The sequence below is a fragment of the Odocoileus virginianus genome, chromosome 22 (assembly GCF_023699985.2).
Source record: "Odocoileus virginianus isolate 20LAN1187 ecotype Illinois chromosome 22, Ovbor_1.2, whole genome shotgun sequence".
Lineage (NCBI taxonomy): Eukaryota > Metazoa > Chordata > Mammalia > Artiodactyla > Cervidae > Odocoileus > Odocoileus virginianus.
The window spans coordinates 49,171,934-49,189,516 of record NC_069695.1 but is presented as its reverse complement, the minus strand read 5'-3'; the positions used below and the strand labels follow the sequence as shown (position 1 = coordinate 49,189,516).

Genomic DNA, 17,583 nt, shown 5'->3' with positions numbered 1-17,583 from the left:
ATCACCTGCCAGGCTCCTCTGTCCATGGGATTTTCCAGGCAGGAGTACTGGAGTGGGTTGCCGTTTCCTTCTCCAGGGGATCTTCCTGACCCAGGGAGCAAACCCGTGTCTCCTGCATTGGCAGGTGGATTGCTTACTACTGAGTCATGAGGGAGGCCCTGTAGGCACTTACACCTCAACAAACGCCTGGCAGTCCCTGACTCTGAGAGTAACGTGGGAGGAGAAACTGTGAGTGTGTGTGTGCACACGTGTACAGAAAGAGAGGCACCAGAATGTATTTGTGAAGTTCATTTCTGTGGATTGTCACGTTGCTTGGGCGTGGTAGAGAGATGTCATCAGAGTTTGTTCTGTAATTATTACATGTCCAGAGAATTTTTTTTAAAGTATTTTTGCCCATTAATACTTCTTACGGTATTAGTATCAACCAACATTCCAGAGGTAGTTTTATTGGTAATTTTAGGGAGGATTTAATTGTTCTTTTAAAACTAAGAATAGTATTTTTATGCTGAAGGATAGTTGAGGGCAAACATTGGACATATTTTCATTTTATTTGTAGCAATCACTAGGCTGTTAGGCTGACTTCTCCCACCCCTCAATTGTACACCTTGAAGAATATGTTACAATCTTTCTTTACAGAATTGTAGAGCTTTGGGCTGCCTTTTTTGCTTCTTCCACAGTTTAGCTACTTGAAAACCATAAAGGCTTTCTCTCTCTAAATTGAATTCAGAATTTGGCTTTGAAAATGATGTTTTGTTTGGTATAATTATAGTTGACACTGTTAATGTGACCGTTAATGACATGCTTATGAGAAAAATAATGCTTTGTCTGCTGTGTGTTAATTTTAGGTCTTTTAAAATTATGATGATTATTTTATGACTTTTTTATTAACTTGTATTATAAAGAAGTGACACTTCATCACTGAGATGAGCTTTTCATATGATATGCTTTATTTTCACTGTATCTCCTCTTTCGAGCAGGTATTCTTTCTCCTAGAATACCTGTCCTCCTTATCCCAGCTTCTGCAGTCATGTTTATTGGTGGATCCTGACCTTGTGATTCAGGATGAGCTTCTGAAACCTCTTATCCCTAACATCATCCGAGTTCTCACCCTATGCACCAAAGATATATTAGGTGAGCTTTATTTAATTATTTATTTTAAAATTTATTTATTTTAATTGGAGGCTAATTGCTTTACAGTATTGTAGTGGTTTTGCCATACACTGACATGAATAAGCCATAGGTGTACATGTATTCCCCATCCTGAACCCCCCTCTCACCTTCCTCCACGGTGAGCTTTATTCTTTAAATTTTGTTGTTGTTGTTGTTGTTTAGAAGTAAAGTAAATAATGTAACTTTGCACCAAGTATTCAGATTAAGGTCACATTTTGGGTTGTTCTTTGCTAGTGTTTTTGGAAGACTTTTCATAAAGTGTCTTACAGGTTGGATATTTTAAGTGGCTACAGGAGACTGTTTGAGGCAAGTACACAGTGTAATGAAGGACAGTTCACCAATGCTGTCATTTTAAATGAGGGTAAAGTTCTTTATGTAATGTTAGAAAGTACAGTGAGTGTTAGATGTTAATTATTCTTATAAGCTATGACTAAATAACAAGTATAAGTCCAGAATATAATATCAGAAATTTCCAAAGGTCTGCAATTCTTAAAAAATATACTCTAATGAAATGTTGAATATAGAGCTTACTAGTGGGGAAAACTAAAGCAACATAGCTTCTTTATCAAAATTAAAATATGATAGTTGTCTGAAAGAGTTTATAATGAAGTAATCATTCATTTGGTAATTCTCTTTGCCCATTAGCTCATTCTTGTTTAGTCCTTTGCATTTATGGCTTTGCAGGTTTTGGGTTTGGTAGATGAAGTGGTTTACGACGCCCAGCAAAGGCAGTCTGCAGTCTCATCAGCACTGCGTTACCCCAGTGCTGGGGGAGCAGTAGGTACTTAGGTGCAAGTTTGACAAGTGGCAGTGATGTCCGCATGAGCTAACAAGGTTACACCATGCATTCTCTAAGAGAATAGAGTGAGACCCACCCCAGGTAGCAAGAGGTGATTTTTACGTTAAGTGTAATGAAGTGTCTTGGTGAGGTTTATTTTTCAAAAGGCTCTTTTTCTTCTTTGTGTTAGTAAGTCGAAACATTTTGATTGATGTTTTTTACAGATGTAGAGTTAACGTCAGCTTTTTATCAGACGTGGACTCATCTGTTCAACCTTCTGGCCGCACTGCTGAGGCGAGCTGGCCCTGCCTCTTTCCCATCTGTTACCGTGAGTCTGGCCCGGTCCTGGGCATCGGTGATCGGTAAGGACGTGGTCTTGCTGGGCTTGGGGTGGTTTTGCTCATAAAATTAAGATAATCCCTTATTTACACACACTCACACATTCTTATAAACAGGAACCTATATAAAAAGAACAAAATGAAAATGAAGTCAATTCCTTAATCAGTAGGTTGTCTTGGTACTATTTAATTTACCTTTAAACACTGCAGTTATTGTTGTGCTAATAAACTTCATGAGCATTAAAAAACTATAAACTTTGTTGCTCAAATAAATTTGACTCACTTCTTTAATTTTGAAGATGTTTCCAGTCATTCATACATGAAATTATCTTTCAGATACATTCTGCAGGTGTGCACGTTTGTCTGCCACAAGCCCCACTCTGTATACCGCCAGCCTGCAGTTCCTTTCTATTCTCTTGACCGAAGAAGCAAAAAGGCATCTCCAAGATAAGGATAAAACAAGGTTATGCCACAGTCCAACAGTGGTTTCACTTCTTGACAAAACCCAGGAAAGTCAGAACTCTCTGGAACGACTTACTGAAGTAATTCTTCAGGTTAGTGGTTCTTGATTTTTTAAAATTTGGTTTAGTTTTTAAATAATTGACTTTCAGTCTTGGTCTTCTAAGAATTTTATTCAATCATTCAAATTAAAAAGCAATGCTTATTATAACCATTTAAATAACAGAAGAAAGGAGGAATTTGATAATCATTCTCCAGTTCTTCTGTTTTCTAAGGGGCCTTTTAAATAAATTACATGTATGTACATGTATTCCCCTGTCAATTTGATTAAGTGCTTAAACTTGCTGTATGTTAATACTCAACATAGCTTTTTTCTTTAGAGGTGAGTCTTTGAGAATGATTTTTAGTCTTCTCCATATTATAGATTTTTTATTCAGTCTCATCCACACAGAACACTGTCAAATCTTAAAGATTTATCAAATTCTAGTGGATTTCATGAAGTAGTTGAAAACCAACGATAGCTCTTAAGTAGAACTCATCTTTTCATTCATAAGTGTTTTGCTACAGCTTAAGTTTTTCTCAAAGGCAGTTTGATTTGCATTCTTTGCAGTGCTATGAAGGAAAAACCTCCAAAGATGTCCTGAAGAGGGTCGCTGTGAACGCACTGATGTCACTCTTGGCCGTCAGCAAAAGAGCACAGAGACACGCGCTGAAGGGTGAGCCACCTGACGCCTCAGCTGTTTTTAACTTGTATATTTTACCGCCTGTTTATTTTAGGGGTAAAGAACTTAAAATCGTAGTGTCACTGAAAAGAACAGTTTTTTTCCCCCATACAGAAACATAGTAAACATACTTTGCTATTTTAAAAATTTTTCTGTGAAGCATTCCATAGTTTTATTTGCAAAGCAGAAATAGGGACACGGATGTAGAGAGCAAACGTGTGGATACCACGAGAGGCGGGAGGTGGGGAGAGCTGGGAGACGGGCTGACACACGGACCCTGACGCGTCCAAGCAGACGGCTGGGGAGGGCCTGCTGCACTGCACAGGGGGCGCCCCTCGGCCCTCGGTGGGGCCTGAGCGGGGAGGGGGCCAGACGTGCGTTTCTGTCAGAGTACAAGATGACACACGTGGGCTACTCTTTGTGCAATGAGTCTTTCTCTAGAGTCTATTAAATCTTAGAGTTTTTTAACGTAACATACACTCAGTTTCATGATAATCACGTTAACCACAAGCACATATTGCACACACAAAGAAAACATGTAGTTTCAATAGGAATAATAACCACCTTAGATGATCCTATATTTTTATATAAATTTCCCTCTGGAGTGTTGTAATTTCTCATCCAGATTCAGGGAACCACAGGTGTTTGAGATGAAAGAGAATATCAAGTCCACTGATTTCAGTTGTAACTTTGCTACCGAAACTCCACACGCCTCCAACGTAAATGAGATGTGTGAAGAGTAGTACTGAGTTAAAAACAAGTGGGTTTTAGCATTTTAGTTCTCCTGTGTTTTTTTCCTCTGGTTCATTAATGTCTCAGTGAAAATGTGAAAATAGAATTGGTTAGACACAGAAAATATCATTTTTTGAGAAATTTGATTGTTGAATATAGTTTTTACTTATTTGGAAATATAGTATCTTTCTGACTATTTTGGATGTTGTCTTCCAGCCCATCTCATAGACAGCTGCGTGGAGCGGATGAAACACATTCATGCACAGCTGAACCTGGGTGCTCTGAAGCCAGGGAGGGCAGCGCTGAAGAAGAAGGTCAGTGAGTTCTCAGACTCTGGGAGGCAGGGGTCACCGTCTCTCAAGTCCTTATGTTCATAAATGACACCCATGTTTGGTTGAAGTGAGTGTTTTAAAGGAAAGGTACAGCCACATAAATTAATGGGATTTCTACCTTAGCAGGTTTGCGTTGGGATTTATTTGTATGTGTGTACACCTTATTTCTCACTTGAAGATTTATATATGATATGTTGTTGTTTTAAGCCTTTTGGAATGTGTAAGATACATTTTTATTCTACAGAAAGAATATCTCTCTCTCATAGGTTCTCTAGAAGTAGAATAACTTACTGAGTGTTTTCCATGTGGCAGGCACTGTGCTGAGCACTTCATGTTTATTACCGATGCTCACCCGTGGCAGTAGTCACAGAACCAGTAGTGGGTGAAGCCCGCGTTTGCCCGGGTCTGGGCAGTTGCAGGGCTGGTGTCCTGATGTCAGTTCGTTTCCTTCTCAGCGACTCTCAGCGTCTCTGTTCAGCACTGAGTCTGCTGGGCTCCTGACAGCTGCGTGTTCACTGTCGACTTGATGTAACATAGGTTTTCAAGGAAACTGTATTTTATATCGCAGTAACTTTGGTTTATAACACTGTATCAGTTTCATCTGTACTGCGTGCCCTCTGTTTATGTGCACACTATACTTACTCATCACCAAAAGTTTAGTTTCCGTCCATCACCAAACAGCCGACTCCCTCCACCACTTTGCCCTCCGCCTCATCCCCTCCTTCCTGGTCACCACTCCTCTGATCTCTGTGTCTATGTGGGTTTTTGTTTTTTGGTTCTGGTTTGGTTTGTTCATTCATTTTGTTTTTTGTTTGCTTTTTTAAATATTCCATGAGTCGAATCATGTAGCACTTGTCTTTCTCTGTCTGACTTATTTAACTTAGCATAATACCCTCAAAATTCATCCCTGTTGTTGCAAATTGCAAGATTTTTTTTTGTGGCTGACTAATATTCCATTGTATATATACACCGCATTTTTTAATCCATCATCTGTCAATAGTCCTTTAGATTATTTCCATATCTCAACTAATTGAAAATAACAGTTTTTATACAATAGCAGTGGTTAATAATAATAACTATGGTTAAAAAGATCTGCCACAAAAGCTTACTGAGGACATGAATGTGTGTATTTATAAACATATCTGCGTAATATATCTAAGACCATTATTACAGCAGTCTATATAATGACTTATTTCTACTGCATCTAATAACAAACCAAGAAAAAGTCTTATTTAATCATTTTATTGGTCTAGGTGCTTATATGTTTGTCAGTTTGTTTTCTTGCATCTTTCCTTTTTTCTCTCATGCAAAGGCCCTTTACTTCATCATTGAGAAAGTCAGCCTATACCCGATAACAATTGAAAACCAGCCAGTACGTGCTTTACTTTATTGAGATGAGACATGGAGCTTATATATCTCAGTCTTTCTGTGCCTGATAGAACAGAAATAGCTTTTTTGTGGTGGTTGCACTTCTCGAGACGTGATCATCTTTTAGAGATCGTTAGCCTTGTCAGTCCCCCAAGCCGTGGTGGTCAGGCCCAGAAAGAGCATAGCTGTGGTGTCACGTGACCCAAGGGAGAAGAAACTATTGTATGCAAAAGTGGAAGATGCCATTGTTGTTCACATCTTTCAACTGCTTTTTGTTTAAACAGGAGGATGGTTTTATTAAAGAATTAAGCATTGCCATGCAACTCCTAAGAAACTGTCTTTATCAAAATGAAGAATGCAAAGTAAGTAGAGCTCCTTCTCAGTTTTGAAAGCAGCGCTATTGTGAAACAGTTTAAATTTCATATGAGATAATTGGGAAACTGAAAAGCTCTTTGAAGTTTCCTTAGATGCACGGTTGATTGGTTCATAAGCTCAGCGTTGATTTTAGAAAAGAACGCACCTAATCTTAACCGTTGTTCGTCAGCCCCGATGACATTTCTTGTTCGTGTCAGCATTTTAACTTTATCCCTGAAACTTTGACTTCAGGCAGCTAAAGCAAACTTGAGTCTCTTTTTTCCTACTGTTAGCCATTTCTTTTTTTTTTTTTAATTTAATTTTAACTAAGATGGTGTGAATAGCTGTGTATGTCTTCTAGGCAGGATTTTTTTCTGCCTAGGCAGTTGTTAGGCAGTTGCCTAGGCACCCATCCACAGGGAGGTGTCCATACGCACAGGAAAGATGGGGATGTCTCCTGCTTCGGAGGAGAGATGGTATTGCTGTGTTGATGTCAGGGAGGTTCTTCAGTCCCAGCTCTGCTGCTCGCGGGGCCCCTGGCGCAGCCCCTCTGTCAGGACTCTCGAGATGTTTTGCTCCGTCTGTGAGCATTGGTGCTGTCTTTTTACACAGCCATCGTTGCTCTTACACAGAGCACAGTGTCTGGAACACTTTGATTTGCTTTGTCATAGTGATGGGACACTTCTGAAGCATAACCTCCACACAGAATTACTGTGGAAAATGAGTAAGTCAAAGATAACTTATGGAAGCTTTCTTTTTTAAAAAAATTTTCCCATGTCTTTTTAAACTTTTTATTTTGTATTGGGGCATAGCTGATTAACAATGTTGTGATAATTTCAGATGAACAGCAAAGGGACTCAGCCATACGTATACATGTATCCAATTCTCCCCCAAACTCCCCTCCCATCCAGGCTGCCATATCACATTGAGCAGAGTTCCGTGTGCTATACAATATTACCTCTTTCGTTATTTTACTTGTGATAAAACTGGAAAACGTATACTATATCTCAGGAAACGAACGTTTGGAGCACATATTCCTTAAACCATATAAAATAATTTGCTTAAGACACATGCCTAACAGTTTACATTTCAAAACAGTTTCATGGGAATTAAGTATTGATATGTGTCATTAGTGATGTCATTTGCTAAGTTTGACGGTGTCCTTGCAGCTGGATGCAGTTAATGTTCATCCATGACACCGCCCTCAGGCAGCACTCCAGCACACTTCCCAGGTGGTGTCCGCCTGGAGATTCACGAGATGCCGGCCTGGATTCCGGGTATAAAGGCAGTGCTCACATTTGTAACACATTAGCCAGCTATGAAACTGTAATCTCTCAACAGGTTAAAGCATGTGTGCATTTCCAAGTTGCTTAATCACGAATAAATCCAAAGAAGAACATTCAGATGACTCTTGAGGATAGACATGGTTCTGTGGGACAGAGAGCCTTAATTTCTTTTCCTGTTCCAGCTTACCTGAGGGCTGTCACACACTCCTAGTACTCAGTGTTGGTCACTCTTGTGGTGACTCAGCAGGTCCTCCACGCCCACGCCACCCTGGTGTCGGTAAACGTGTGACAGTGAGGAGCTTTCATACTGGGACGAGCCCAGGGCTGGTGAGGTCGAGGGACTGAGGGTTAGAGGTGGGGACAGTGCTGGTCAGGCAGGAGGTGGCGAGACCTTAGTCGTGGTGAGGAGAACGGGGAGGGAGGAGCAGACTTGAGGATCTGAGGGATGAAGAGATGTAGAACAACTTACAGGCTCAAGTTTAACGCAGGCGTGAGTCACAGGGCAGAATGTAGGTGTGAGTGATGCTCACGTGGGGTCCGCCCGTCTCAGTGCAGGGTTTGTGGGACATCAGGGTGGAGCACGGCCAGCAGTCAGTGGGTCATGTGGGCCTGGGGCTCTGAGGAGCAGCACAGACTGGGTGTCTTAGGAGTTAGCGCTGGGTAGAGGTGTTTGTAGCTGTGACTGTTGTTGAAATTTTCCAGTAGAGTATGTAGTGAAAGCTTAGGTCATATCCTCGGGAAATGCAACTATTTAAAAATGAGACTGTGTAGGGAATGCTGGAGAGTTTGAAGGTAATCAAGGATAGAGGGGCTGCATGAAAATGAAGAAAAAAGAGCCTTTAATAGATGCCACAGTGCCTGAGGGTTTGGCAGCTACAAAGGTGGGAACAGTCTTACCAGCATCATCAGTTCAGAAAAGAAATTGAAGATTAAATAACGGCTGAGAAATGACAGCACGGAGCTTGGCTATGAAAAGCATCATTTGTAATTGAGAATATGTAGCTGTAAAGGAAGCTAGCCTGTATGTTGACTTCTTCTAACAGGTAGCACTTAAGTATAGCCAGACGTGAGCAAATTGAGGACTAGTTATTAAAGAGAGGAAGAAACGACCTCCTAGATGAACTCAGAGCCCTGAGGAGGCAAAGGGCTCTGTCCAGGACACAGATGGATGGATCAGTGCTGCCAGAAGGACTCCGGGTCCTCCCTGCCGGGCGGGAAGGAGCAATGGGAGGAGACCCAGATGCGCCGTGTGGAGTTGAGGAGGAGCCCATCCCTCCCTGGCTCTGTCTTCTCCGAGACACAGCAAATGTGGCTGTCCACTGTGGTCATGGGGCTGCCTCCAGGCTCGTGGAGAGTGGGGAGCAAGGGGAACAGCGTTGGGAACAACTTGCCTCTCTCTCCCTGCGTGAAGTTGTGAGGGCATTGTACAGATGCCCACGTGTGTGTGCATGCGTGGGTCTACAAACTGCCTAGTCAGTCTCTTCATGAAGAAATTGCTGCATTTGCTGCCAATAGTTATATTTTATCCATAATAACACCCCAGTGATCTTCATAAGAAAATCTAAGTTCCTTAAGAATTATGAGATAACATAATATTTTGACTGAATTTTGCCATATTGAACTCATTTAAAAGCAGTGATCTTCTGATCTACCTGGCCACACACATTAGGTTCGTATATGCACACAGGGAAAGAGCGGGCAGGGAGGACTCGGAGTTGATCAGCGTGTTTCCTTAACCAGAGAATCCCTTTTCTTAGCTGTATCACAGCATCTGCAAGGGCTCACTCAGTGCTGTAAGATGTCACAGTTTTGCTTAGCGTGCATGTTCAGAAGCAGTTTTCTACATTTCTTACCTAAGTTGCATATCCTGGTCACCCCAGTGTTGGAGGGACTTCCTGAGACTGTGGGACTCATGGTCACGGCAGTCCTGGCTGCAGGGTGCTGAACCTACCCATGAGATTCTGTTCTCCAGTCAGAACAAAGTGAATTCTGTTTTTGTCTCCTGTGTTGGTGAAGATGTTTTGGCTTTGATTTTCATTCATATTTTCATTATTCAGACTAATGCTGCCTTGCCTCTTTTCCCGCCCCAGGAGGCAGCTCTGGATGCCCACCTGGTCCCCGTCCTGCACGCGCTCTGGCCTTGGCTCTTGATGGATGACTCACTGATGCAGGTTGCGCTGCAGCTGCTGTGTGTCTACACTGCGAATTTCCCAAACGGTAAATTGAGCCCGATGCTGCCTTTCAGTAATGTGCTGAAGTACTAGTGTTGTTAAGGTGGAAAAATGAATATACATTTCAGAGTGTTTCTTCCACTTGTTTCAAGGGTGTGTTGGTTAGAGGTATACTTTCCTGTAGGGATTATAAGAGTGAACGGTTGTTTTAAGTACCTATTTGATAAGATAGAAGAATCATCAGACAGCTCAGGGCTTAGAGGGAGAAACTGTCCTGATGATACAGCAGGAGAACACTGGATATAATAGAATTGGGAGAGGGAAAAGTGTGATGGAAGACCTTAAAAACCAGGTAAAGGTTAAGCTTTTATAGATTCTAGAGCAGGAGGCTGGTGTGCTGACAGGTGGTCCTGGGGTCGGGTGGCTTGGTGACAGTTGATGTCACCTCTTTCACTCACGCCTCTGACAGGCGTTTTATCGAGCGCCTCCCATGGGCCCTGTTGTTAGTGGCCGGCAGCTGAGAGTGAAAGGCGGGCGGGCGACAACTTGGGAAGGGAGGAGAAACTGAAAACACTCTCTGAGCAGAAGAAAGGGGGGCCTGCAGGCAGTATGCTCTTCCCATGTGCACTCAGGAGCTCAGAGTTGAGGCTTAAGCCAGCAAGTCTGGGGTTCGCCTGCTTTTTCTAGCAAATTCAGCAGCTCAGCAGTTGGCTTTTCCAAACATCAGAAGACAGAAGGGAGCAGAACTGGGGACAGTACACAGCCCGTGTCGTCACTGCTGTGCTGAGGGTGGCTCACTCCTGAGTCTGACCTCGGCCTCCGCTCTGGAGCCTCCCGTCCTCGTGGCATTTGTCCTCCCGCCCCCGGATTATCGTGTTCCTCGATTTTTCCTTCTGTAAAACGGAGGCAGTAGCCATGGTGCTTTCAGTGCTTTACTGAGGTCGCCAGCCCCTCAGCCCGTCAGGTCACCATCAGTGGCCTTTAGGGTTAGCTGCTGAGTCCTTCCACACGCGCACGAGCTCCCCCCTGAGGTGGTTGAACCAAAGTGTGAAGCTGAGCCAACTTGTGACGGCTGCTGTTTCTGAAGGTTGCAGCTCCCTCTGTTGGTCGAGTTCCGGACAGCATCCTGTTCAAGCCGCGCACCGAGGGGCCCCCGGCAGCTCCCTGATGCTGTGTATCCTGAAGATGGCTTCCCAGGTGCCTCCAGAGAACACGGCCTTTCAGCAGACAGTGTTCATGATTCTTTCAAACCTGGCCTTGTCTCATGATTGTAAAGGGGTAATTCAGAAAGTGAGTATTACACTCGCCTTCCTGTCATAAAAAAGAGACTCCGTAAAATACCTGTCCAACCCAGGACATACGTGAAACGTCTAGAATTCAGTTTTTAGGGGAACTTATGATTTTAAGCATTTTATTTTAAAGGATTGTAAAGAGATTGTTGGGTTCACTGTGTTTATTGATACATGAAAAGTGACGGAAACTAGAATATGATTATATCGTTTTATCTTCTTAGCTTTTGGATTGTATTTTCTGTCTCTCAAAAATGCTAGTTTTAGAAAGGCAGCTGTCTTACATCTGTCTGAGGTCATAAGCGTAGTATGTGCTGTCTTAGTCGCTCTGTCGTGTCTGACTCTGTGTGATCCCTTGGATTGTAGCCCACCAGGCTCCTCTGTCCATGGGGATTCTCCAGGCAGGAATACTGGAGTGCGTTACCACACCTTCCTCCAGGGGATCTCCCCAACCCAGGGATCGAACCCTGGTCTCCCACATTTCAGGCGGATTCTTTACCGTCTGAGCTACCAGGGAAGCCCAGGAATAATATATTGGTCTTCAAGCAGACCAAACTGAGAAGTAACAGTTTCAGTTCAGCTTACATTATCAAATGAATTTTGAAATTGCAATGCTCTTTCCCCAAGTTAGACCTAACTTTGTTATGACACAGGTGATTTTTCAGTCGTCTGGGACTCCTGTGCCAAAACTTGAATTCTTATTGCTGGTTTTAACTTAGGGCACTTTAAAGGAGGCTGACTGGTTTAAACAAAATCTACTACGTTCAGTTAGACTGTATTTAGATGTATATAAACAGAATCCCTGGTTTGGAAGATCCCTGCCAAGACAAATTGCAAAAGTTGACAGTTCTCATAAGAATTGAGCCCCCTCTTCCTCTATTGTATCATCACCCCAACCACCCCCCTCAAAAAAAAAAAAATACTTTGAGTACAGTTTCTAAATAAAGAAAGTCTTACTAAAGAAAGATCTTTTCTCAGTGATATGTTGTGCTAACTCAGCATTGGTTCATGAGTCTCATTGATCATTTTCAAGAATTTTGCAGTCCAGCTGACATCATCGTGGTATCTTGAAATCAGCCGTGGTGGGAGTGTTCACTCCATGGAAATCAAGGACCTATTGCTTCAACCTCAGCTGTTTATTTACTAGCACATGGCTGGATATCTGGTCGTGTGTATATGTGTGACTATCCTGGACTGAATTTTTGTGGTTGCCATCCTTCCACATGTGTGAGAGCACAGCCTGAGGGTGGGGAGACAGTGCTTTCTGCCACTTCCTTATGGAGAGCATGTGGAAGGAAGCGAAGTAGGAATTTCCAGGTGGAACATAAGCTGTATTCTTGGATCTGACGTGTGACTGAACTGGTGTTTATTCTCTTTAAAAAGCTTCACTCAAAAAATGTTTAGGTTAAACAAAATGCTTTCTAAAGTATTTCACCTCCCAATCTCTCATCTGGCTGCTGAACTTCAGCATACTCTGATACCAGCGCGATCAGGCTCTGCTCCAGGTAGAGGTCAGTCAGGTTTTTTTCCCTCTGCTGCTCTGTCACGACGAGCCCTAGACACTTGCAGTTACACCTCCTGTAACTCTTCTGTGGTTATCAGAAAGCGTCCCGAGTGCTGTTATGTAATTGAGATTCTGAAACCTCTGTGTCGCGTCTGCCATGGCATGTCTCTCTGCACCCTCACCAGGGTGGGCATCGTCTGCACAGGTCTGTGTATGTGCACGCTTGGTCTCTCAGTCTTTTCTGACTCCTTGCAACCCCATGGACTGCAGCGCTCCAGGCTCCTCTGTCCATGCGATTTCTCCAGGCAAGAATAACAGAGTGGGTTGCCATTTCCAACTCCAGGGGATGTTCCTGACCCAGGGATTAAACCTGCATCTCTAGTGTCTCCTGCATTGGCTGGCAGATTCTTTACAGGTCTTTAGGCCCAGCAAAAAGAGCGAATGCCCAGAGCTCATTTACTATTAAAACTCTGCCATGTATTTTATCACTGTTGTCAGCTCCAGGTCTCCAAGGCCATGGCAGAGCCTGGCTGAATGGGAAAGGCAAGGGGTGAATCTAAACAGCCTTCGTTTGGGTGAGGGGGAGCAGACGTGAGTGATGGCTGCAGGACAGAACGGGGTGTCGTTTGACCATTCCCTTGGTGCTTGGGTAGGGTGGCTAAGGCTCCTGTAGCTCGTTTTGTTCTTGCACTCAGAGTCCTTTTGCATAAAAGTGCTAAATTTATTTTATAGATTCACGCCAAAATCTTGATGTAGCTGTAGGGAAACCCAAGAAATAAGCCCAAGTAGATTGTTAAACAGGAAGAGAGATGAGTATGCTGGAGAGTTGTGAAAGCTAATGTTCCTATTTCTGAACCCTGATCAAAATGCTCGTCTGACTGGTTCCCGTGCTGTCCCAGGCTGCTTCTTGATGACACTTTTATGCTTTCTTTCCTGTTGCATATAGATTATTCTAGGCAGTAAGTTACTGTCTTTCACATAGTCCAGGGTTTGGTTTATGGAAGGGGCTTTATTTGGAGGGTGAAATGACTCTTAGAGTTAAGTAATGGAGCTTTCTCATCTCTCAGTTTACAAGAGTGACACATAGCCATGACAGATCATCAGTGATGATAAGCGGCTGGGGTAAAGTGGATGTAAGATAAACCCACAGATTAAAAAACAACAACACTTGTAGCTATAAAGATTCAAATAGCCTTGGTACTACTAGAGTTATAAACCGGTGTCCAAGACTGGCTGAAGTTTTGTTTCTCTCTCCTCTGATAGCTCTCAATGAGTAGCAAAGTTGCCAGAAGGCAGACAGGAAGAGGAAAACCTCGGAAGCCTGCAACAGTCCCCAGACTGAATGATCAGTCCTAAATAACTGGTTGACTAGTTGCTTTATCCATTCTCAGGGATTGATTCGTAGGAATTAAAATCTGAGCACTATTTGTTCTCCTTTACTTTTTCACTTCTACTTGGAAACAGTGTCGACAGAGTATTGGGAAGGTATTGGGAGGAAGGAGAAATTAAAGTTTCTTAAATTTAAAGGAAAACAGGAACAGAATGCTGGTTAATTGATCTCTGTGGGACTCTGAAAGTAATGCAAAGACTCAGGGAGAAAGTAAAGTAACATTCTCCCCATTTATCCACAGAGTAACTTCCTGCAGAACTTTCTGTCTCTGACGTTGCCGAAAGGGGGAAACAAACATCTGAGTAACCTGAGCGTGCTCTGGCTGAAGCTGCTCCTGAACATGTCCTTCGAAGAGGACGGGCAGCAGGTGATCCTGCGGCTGGACGGCTGTCTAGACCTGCTCACGGAGATGAGCAGATTCAAGCACAAGAGCAGCCTCTGCATCCCCCTTCTTATTTTCCATAACATCTGCTTCAGTCCTGCCAACAAGCCCAAGATCCTGGCTAATGGTAAGTCGTCTTGTGTACCGCATGAATCCACCGATACACTTGCGTGTCCACACGGCGTTCCGCTCAGGTTAAAACAGAGTAGTTTTATACACAATCTGCCTGGTGTTCATTCAGCACCAGCCATGTTCAGGGCGCTGCCAGAGGCCGAGGCTGTAGGAGCGGATCGGGCGTGAGTCCTGCCCGGCGCTCACGGGTCACCCCACGAGGGCCACATGGGGCGTAGGAGGCAGCAGCTGGGAGAGTTAGGGCCCCTCTCCTTTCCCCGTCCCTCCTCCTTGTCCTCTGACTCTTGCGCCCTTGGGCAGGCACGGCCCTGCCCTTGGAGCATTTCTAAACCAGCCAGTCTGCGTGGTTGGTGATCCCCATGCCCGCCTCCTGCCTCCCCCACCTTCTCTCTCTCTGCCCCCTTCCCCCATTTTATTTTCCTCCTGAGCGTCACCATCAGCTGATACGCTGTGTTCAGTGTACATCCGTGCATTCCTCCTCTGCCCGCACTAGAGCAGAAGGTCTCACGGGTCAGGACATTGCTGTCTCTTTCTCTGCGTGTACCCGGGGCAGCTACGATCATGCCTGTCACGAGCGGGCCCCCGGGAGGCACATGAGATGGAGAGAGCAGGCTGCGGAGTTGAGGACCCGGGAGCGCAGGGTGACGGGAGCCCCACAGCGGCCTCACTCCCTGCCCTCGGGACAGATGGGGGCGAGGATCGGTGAGGACGCAGAGATTTTGAAACAGAGGGAGAAATGGAACGCTCTGTTTCTGTAGCCATGCGCTGTCCCCGTGAGGAGCGTGTGAATTTCAGGCTTTATAAGGAGACGTGTTACCATGAGAAAAAGTAGAGGGGAGGTGGACTCTAGACCCCACATATCCGGTGCTGGCCGCCAGGCCCTTGGGTGCTGCTTCTCTGGGTCCAGTTTCTTCATCTGCAAAAGAACCCCTCCTTTCCTGACTTTAGTAGGATCAGTTTTAACACGTAAAGTGTCCAGCCCTGTCTGTGGAACATGGTAGGTGCTCCAGATGTATTAATTCCCTTTTCTTGTCATGTCTTCCACTTAATCTTTTCTTAGAAATGTTTTTCTACGAAACGCAGAATTTCCCAAATGGAAAGGTGCTTACATTATTGTGTATAGTCATGATTCTATTTTTCTGATGATAATTCTTGAATTGTTAGAAATTCAGGTAACGATTTTAGAAGCTCAGCCAGCCTTTAACTTACCTGAATTAACTGTCACCTCCTTTCCCAGGGAGGGGTCGAGGAGGGGGTTCAGGGGCTTTGTTTCCAAGTTTCCACCCTCTTTCACTGTGTCTCCCTCTGTCCTCATGTTGCTGAAACGAGGGTGACAGTAGGACCCTACCTCATGGGACACGAGAGCCTCTGGGAGGCACCTGTCCCCATCCGCGGTCTCCTGTTAGCATCAGCTTTCTCAGAAGTTTCTCCTTTGGGGACCAAAGACTGTTTCTTCTTTGCAGTTTTATTGTTGAGAGGATCAGGAAGAAGTCAGGCTGTAGGGAGCTGAAGGAGAGAAGCCTGCATCTTCCGTTTCTGGATCACTCAGGATTTATTTTTAAGCATTCCTTGCATCAGCAGTGTTCTCTCCACCATGAGCTTGAAGAAGGAGCCTCCCCAGCCCCACGCACGTGAGATGAGGGCCTCCAAGGTGGCTGGGAGGCAGTGACTCTGCATTTTCTCTGTGGATGTGTCCCAGGCGCGGCCTCCATTTCCACCTGGGGATCCAGAGGAAGGAAGGAGCTTGGCCAAGTCAGGCGGCTGGAAGATCTCCCGGGCAAGGCCGTGTGACTGACAGCAGCAGCCAGCATCCGGTTTCGGTTTAGGTGGTCTGGAGCGGAGTGGGCAGTGGGGCACGACTCTGCTTTGAACAGATCCCGAGGGCGCCTTGTTTCTGGTCATGTCGGGCCAGGTCTCCTCTGAACAAAACAAAAACGTGCCAGATAAAATATATTAAAATTCACCTTAAAAAAATCAAATAACTGAAGATAGTGGGAAACTTCCAGGTCAATTTTGATCTGCAGTCTGTGCCCAGGATGGTAAGAAGTCTGGAGAAGTCTCTTCCGCTCCAAGGATGTTGGCAAGCCCGTGTGTTCGGGCTTTGGTCCAGGAGTACTGAACGGGAAGGGGACAGTCCTCGGGGACAGACTCGCTCAAGTCTTATGGGCCATCCTGCAGATGTTAAGCTGGGATCTCAGATAACTAACCTCTTGGAAAAAGGTGAAAGTGAAAGTCGCTCAGTCGAGTCTGACTTTTTGTGACCACATGGACTATACAGTCCATGGAATTCTCCAGGCCAGAATACTAGAGTTGGTAGCCTTTCCCTTCTCCAGGGAAATCTTCCTAACCCAGGGATCGAACCCACATCTCCCGCATTGCAGGCAGATTCTTTACCAGCTGAGCCACAAGGGAAGAAGGTGGATCAGAATTAAATTGGTGCCCTGAGCCTCATCCAGGCGATGATAAAGAAAAACAGGTGCCATGCAGATCACCCCTCACAGCTCTTCAGCCCAGAGACGCACAGACAGGTGGTCCATGACCTTCGTGGGAGCTGCGCCTCAATGAAACTGCCCTCTGATGGGGAGGACAGGTTCATCCTAGGCCTCGGGAACCTCCACAAACAGTCTTTCAGAAGCATCAGCCGATTCACAGTTACAGCTGACCAAGAATGTCAGGAAAACAGCAGCGTGAAAGAGCAACAGCAGCAGCAGGGCCGGAACACCAGCTTACCTGCCTGGACTTCAGATGTAGGGGTTGTGAAACACAGATTTGCAAACAACTTTAATGATGCCACGTTTAGATAAGCAAACACAAGCTTGAAAGTATTTGCAGGGAATAAGAAACTGAAAAATTGAAAGATGTGAAAAAAGAACCAAACAGAACTTCACTGTTGAGTATAATATCCGCCCCTTACAGGTGTTTAAATGTAAATTAATTAAGATACTCAATTCGTTTATCACACTAGCTGCAGGTGGCTATTGGCTATCTTACTAGACTGCAGACATATAAATATTTCCATCCTTGTGGGAAGTTTTTTGAACAGGAGACTGTTACAGAACCTCAATAGCCAAAATTAAAAACTCAGTATACATGTCTGGCAGCAAGTTGGGTGTAGTGGAGGAGAAAATTTAAGCATTCAAGGATAGGATAGATCAGGAAACAATATCCAGAATGTA

General features: G+C 44.4%; 1 protein-coding gene across 10 annotated transcripts in view; it reads left to right on the top strand.

Moving 5' to 3' along the window:
* The window catches only part of RTTN (rotatin), a 121,616-nt gene that overhangs the window by 99,688 nt on the left and 4,345 nt on the right, over positions 1–17,583 (top strand). For 9 of the 10 annotated variants that reach the window (XM_070452949.1, XM_070452945.1, XM_070452946.1 and 6 more), the window contains 9 exons: positions 978–1,131; positions 2,173–2,310; positions 2,623–2,840; positions 3,356–3,461; positions 4,416–4,513; positions 6,184–6,261; positions 9,630–9,756; positions 10,798–11,000; positions 14,135–14,402. In XM_070452949.1, coding sequence (XP_070309050.1) covers positions 978–1,131; positions 2,173–2,310; positions 2,623–2,840; positions 3,356–3,461; positions 4,416–4,513; positions 6,184–6,261; positions 9,630–9,756; positions 10,798–11,000; positions 14,135–14,402 — 1,390 coding nt within the window. The remainder of the gene's footprint in view (positions 1–977; positions 1,132–2,172; positions 2,311–2,622; positions 2,841–3,355; positions 3,462–4,415; positions 4,514–6,183; positions 6,262–9,629; positions 9,757–10,797; positions 11,001–14,134; positions 14,403–17,583) is intronic. The other variant, XM_070452947.1, reaches the window with a different exon arrangement.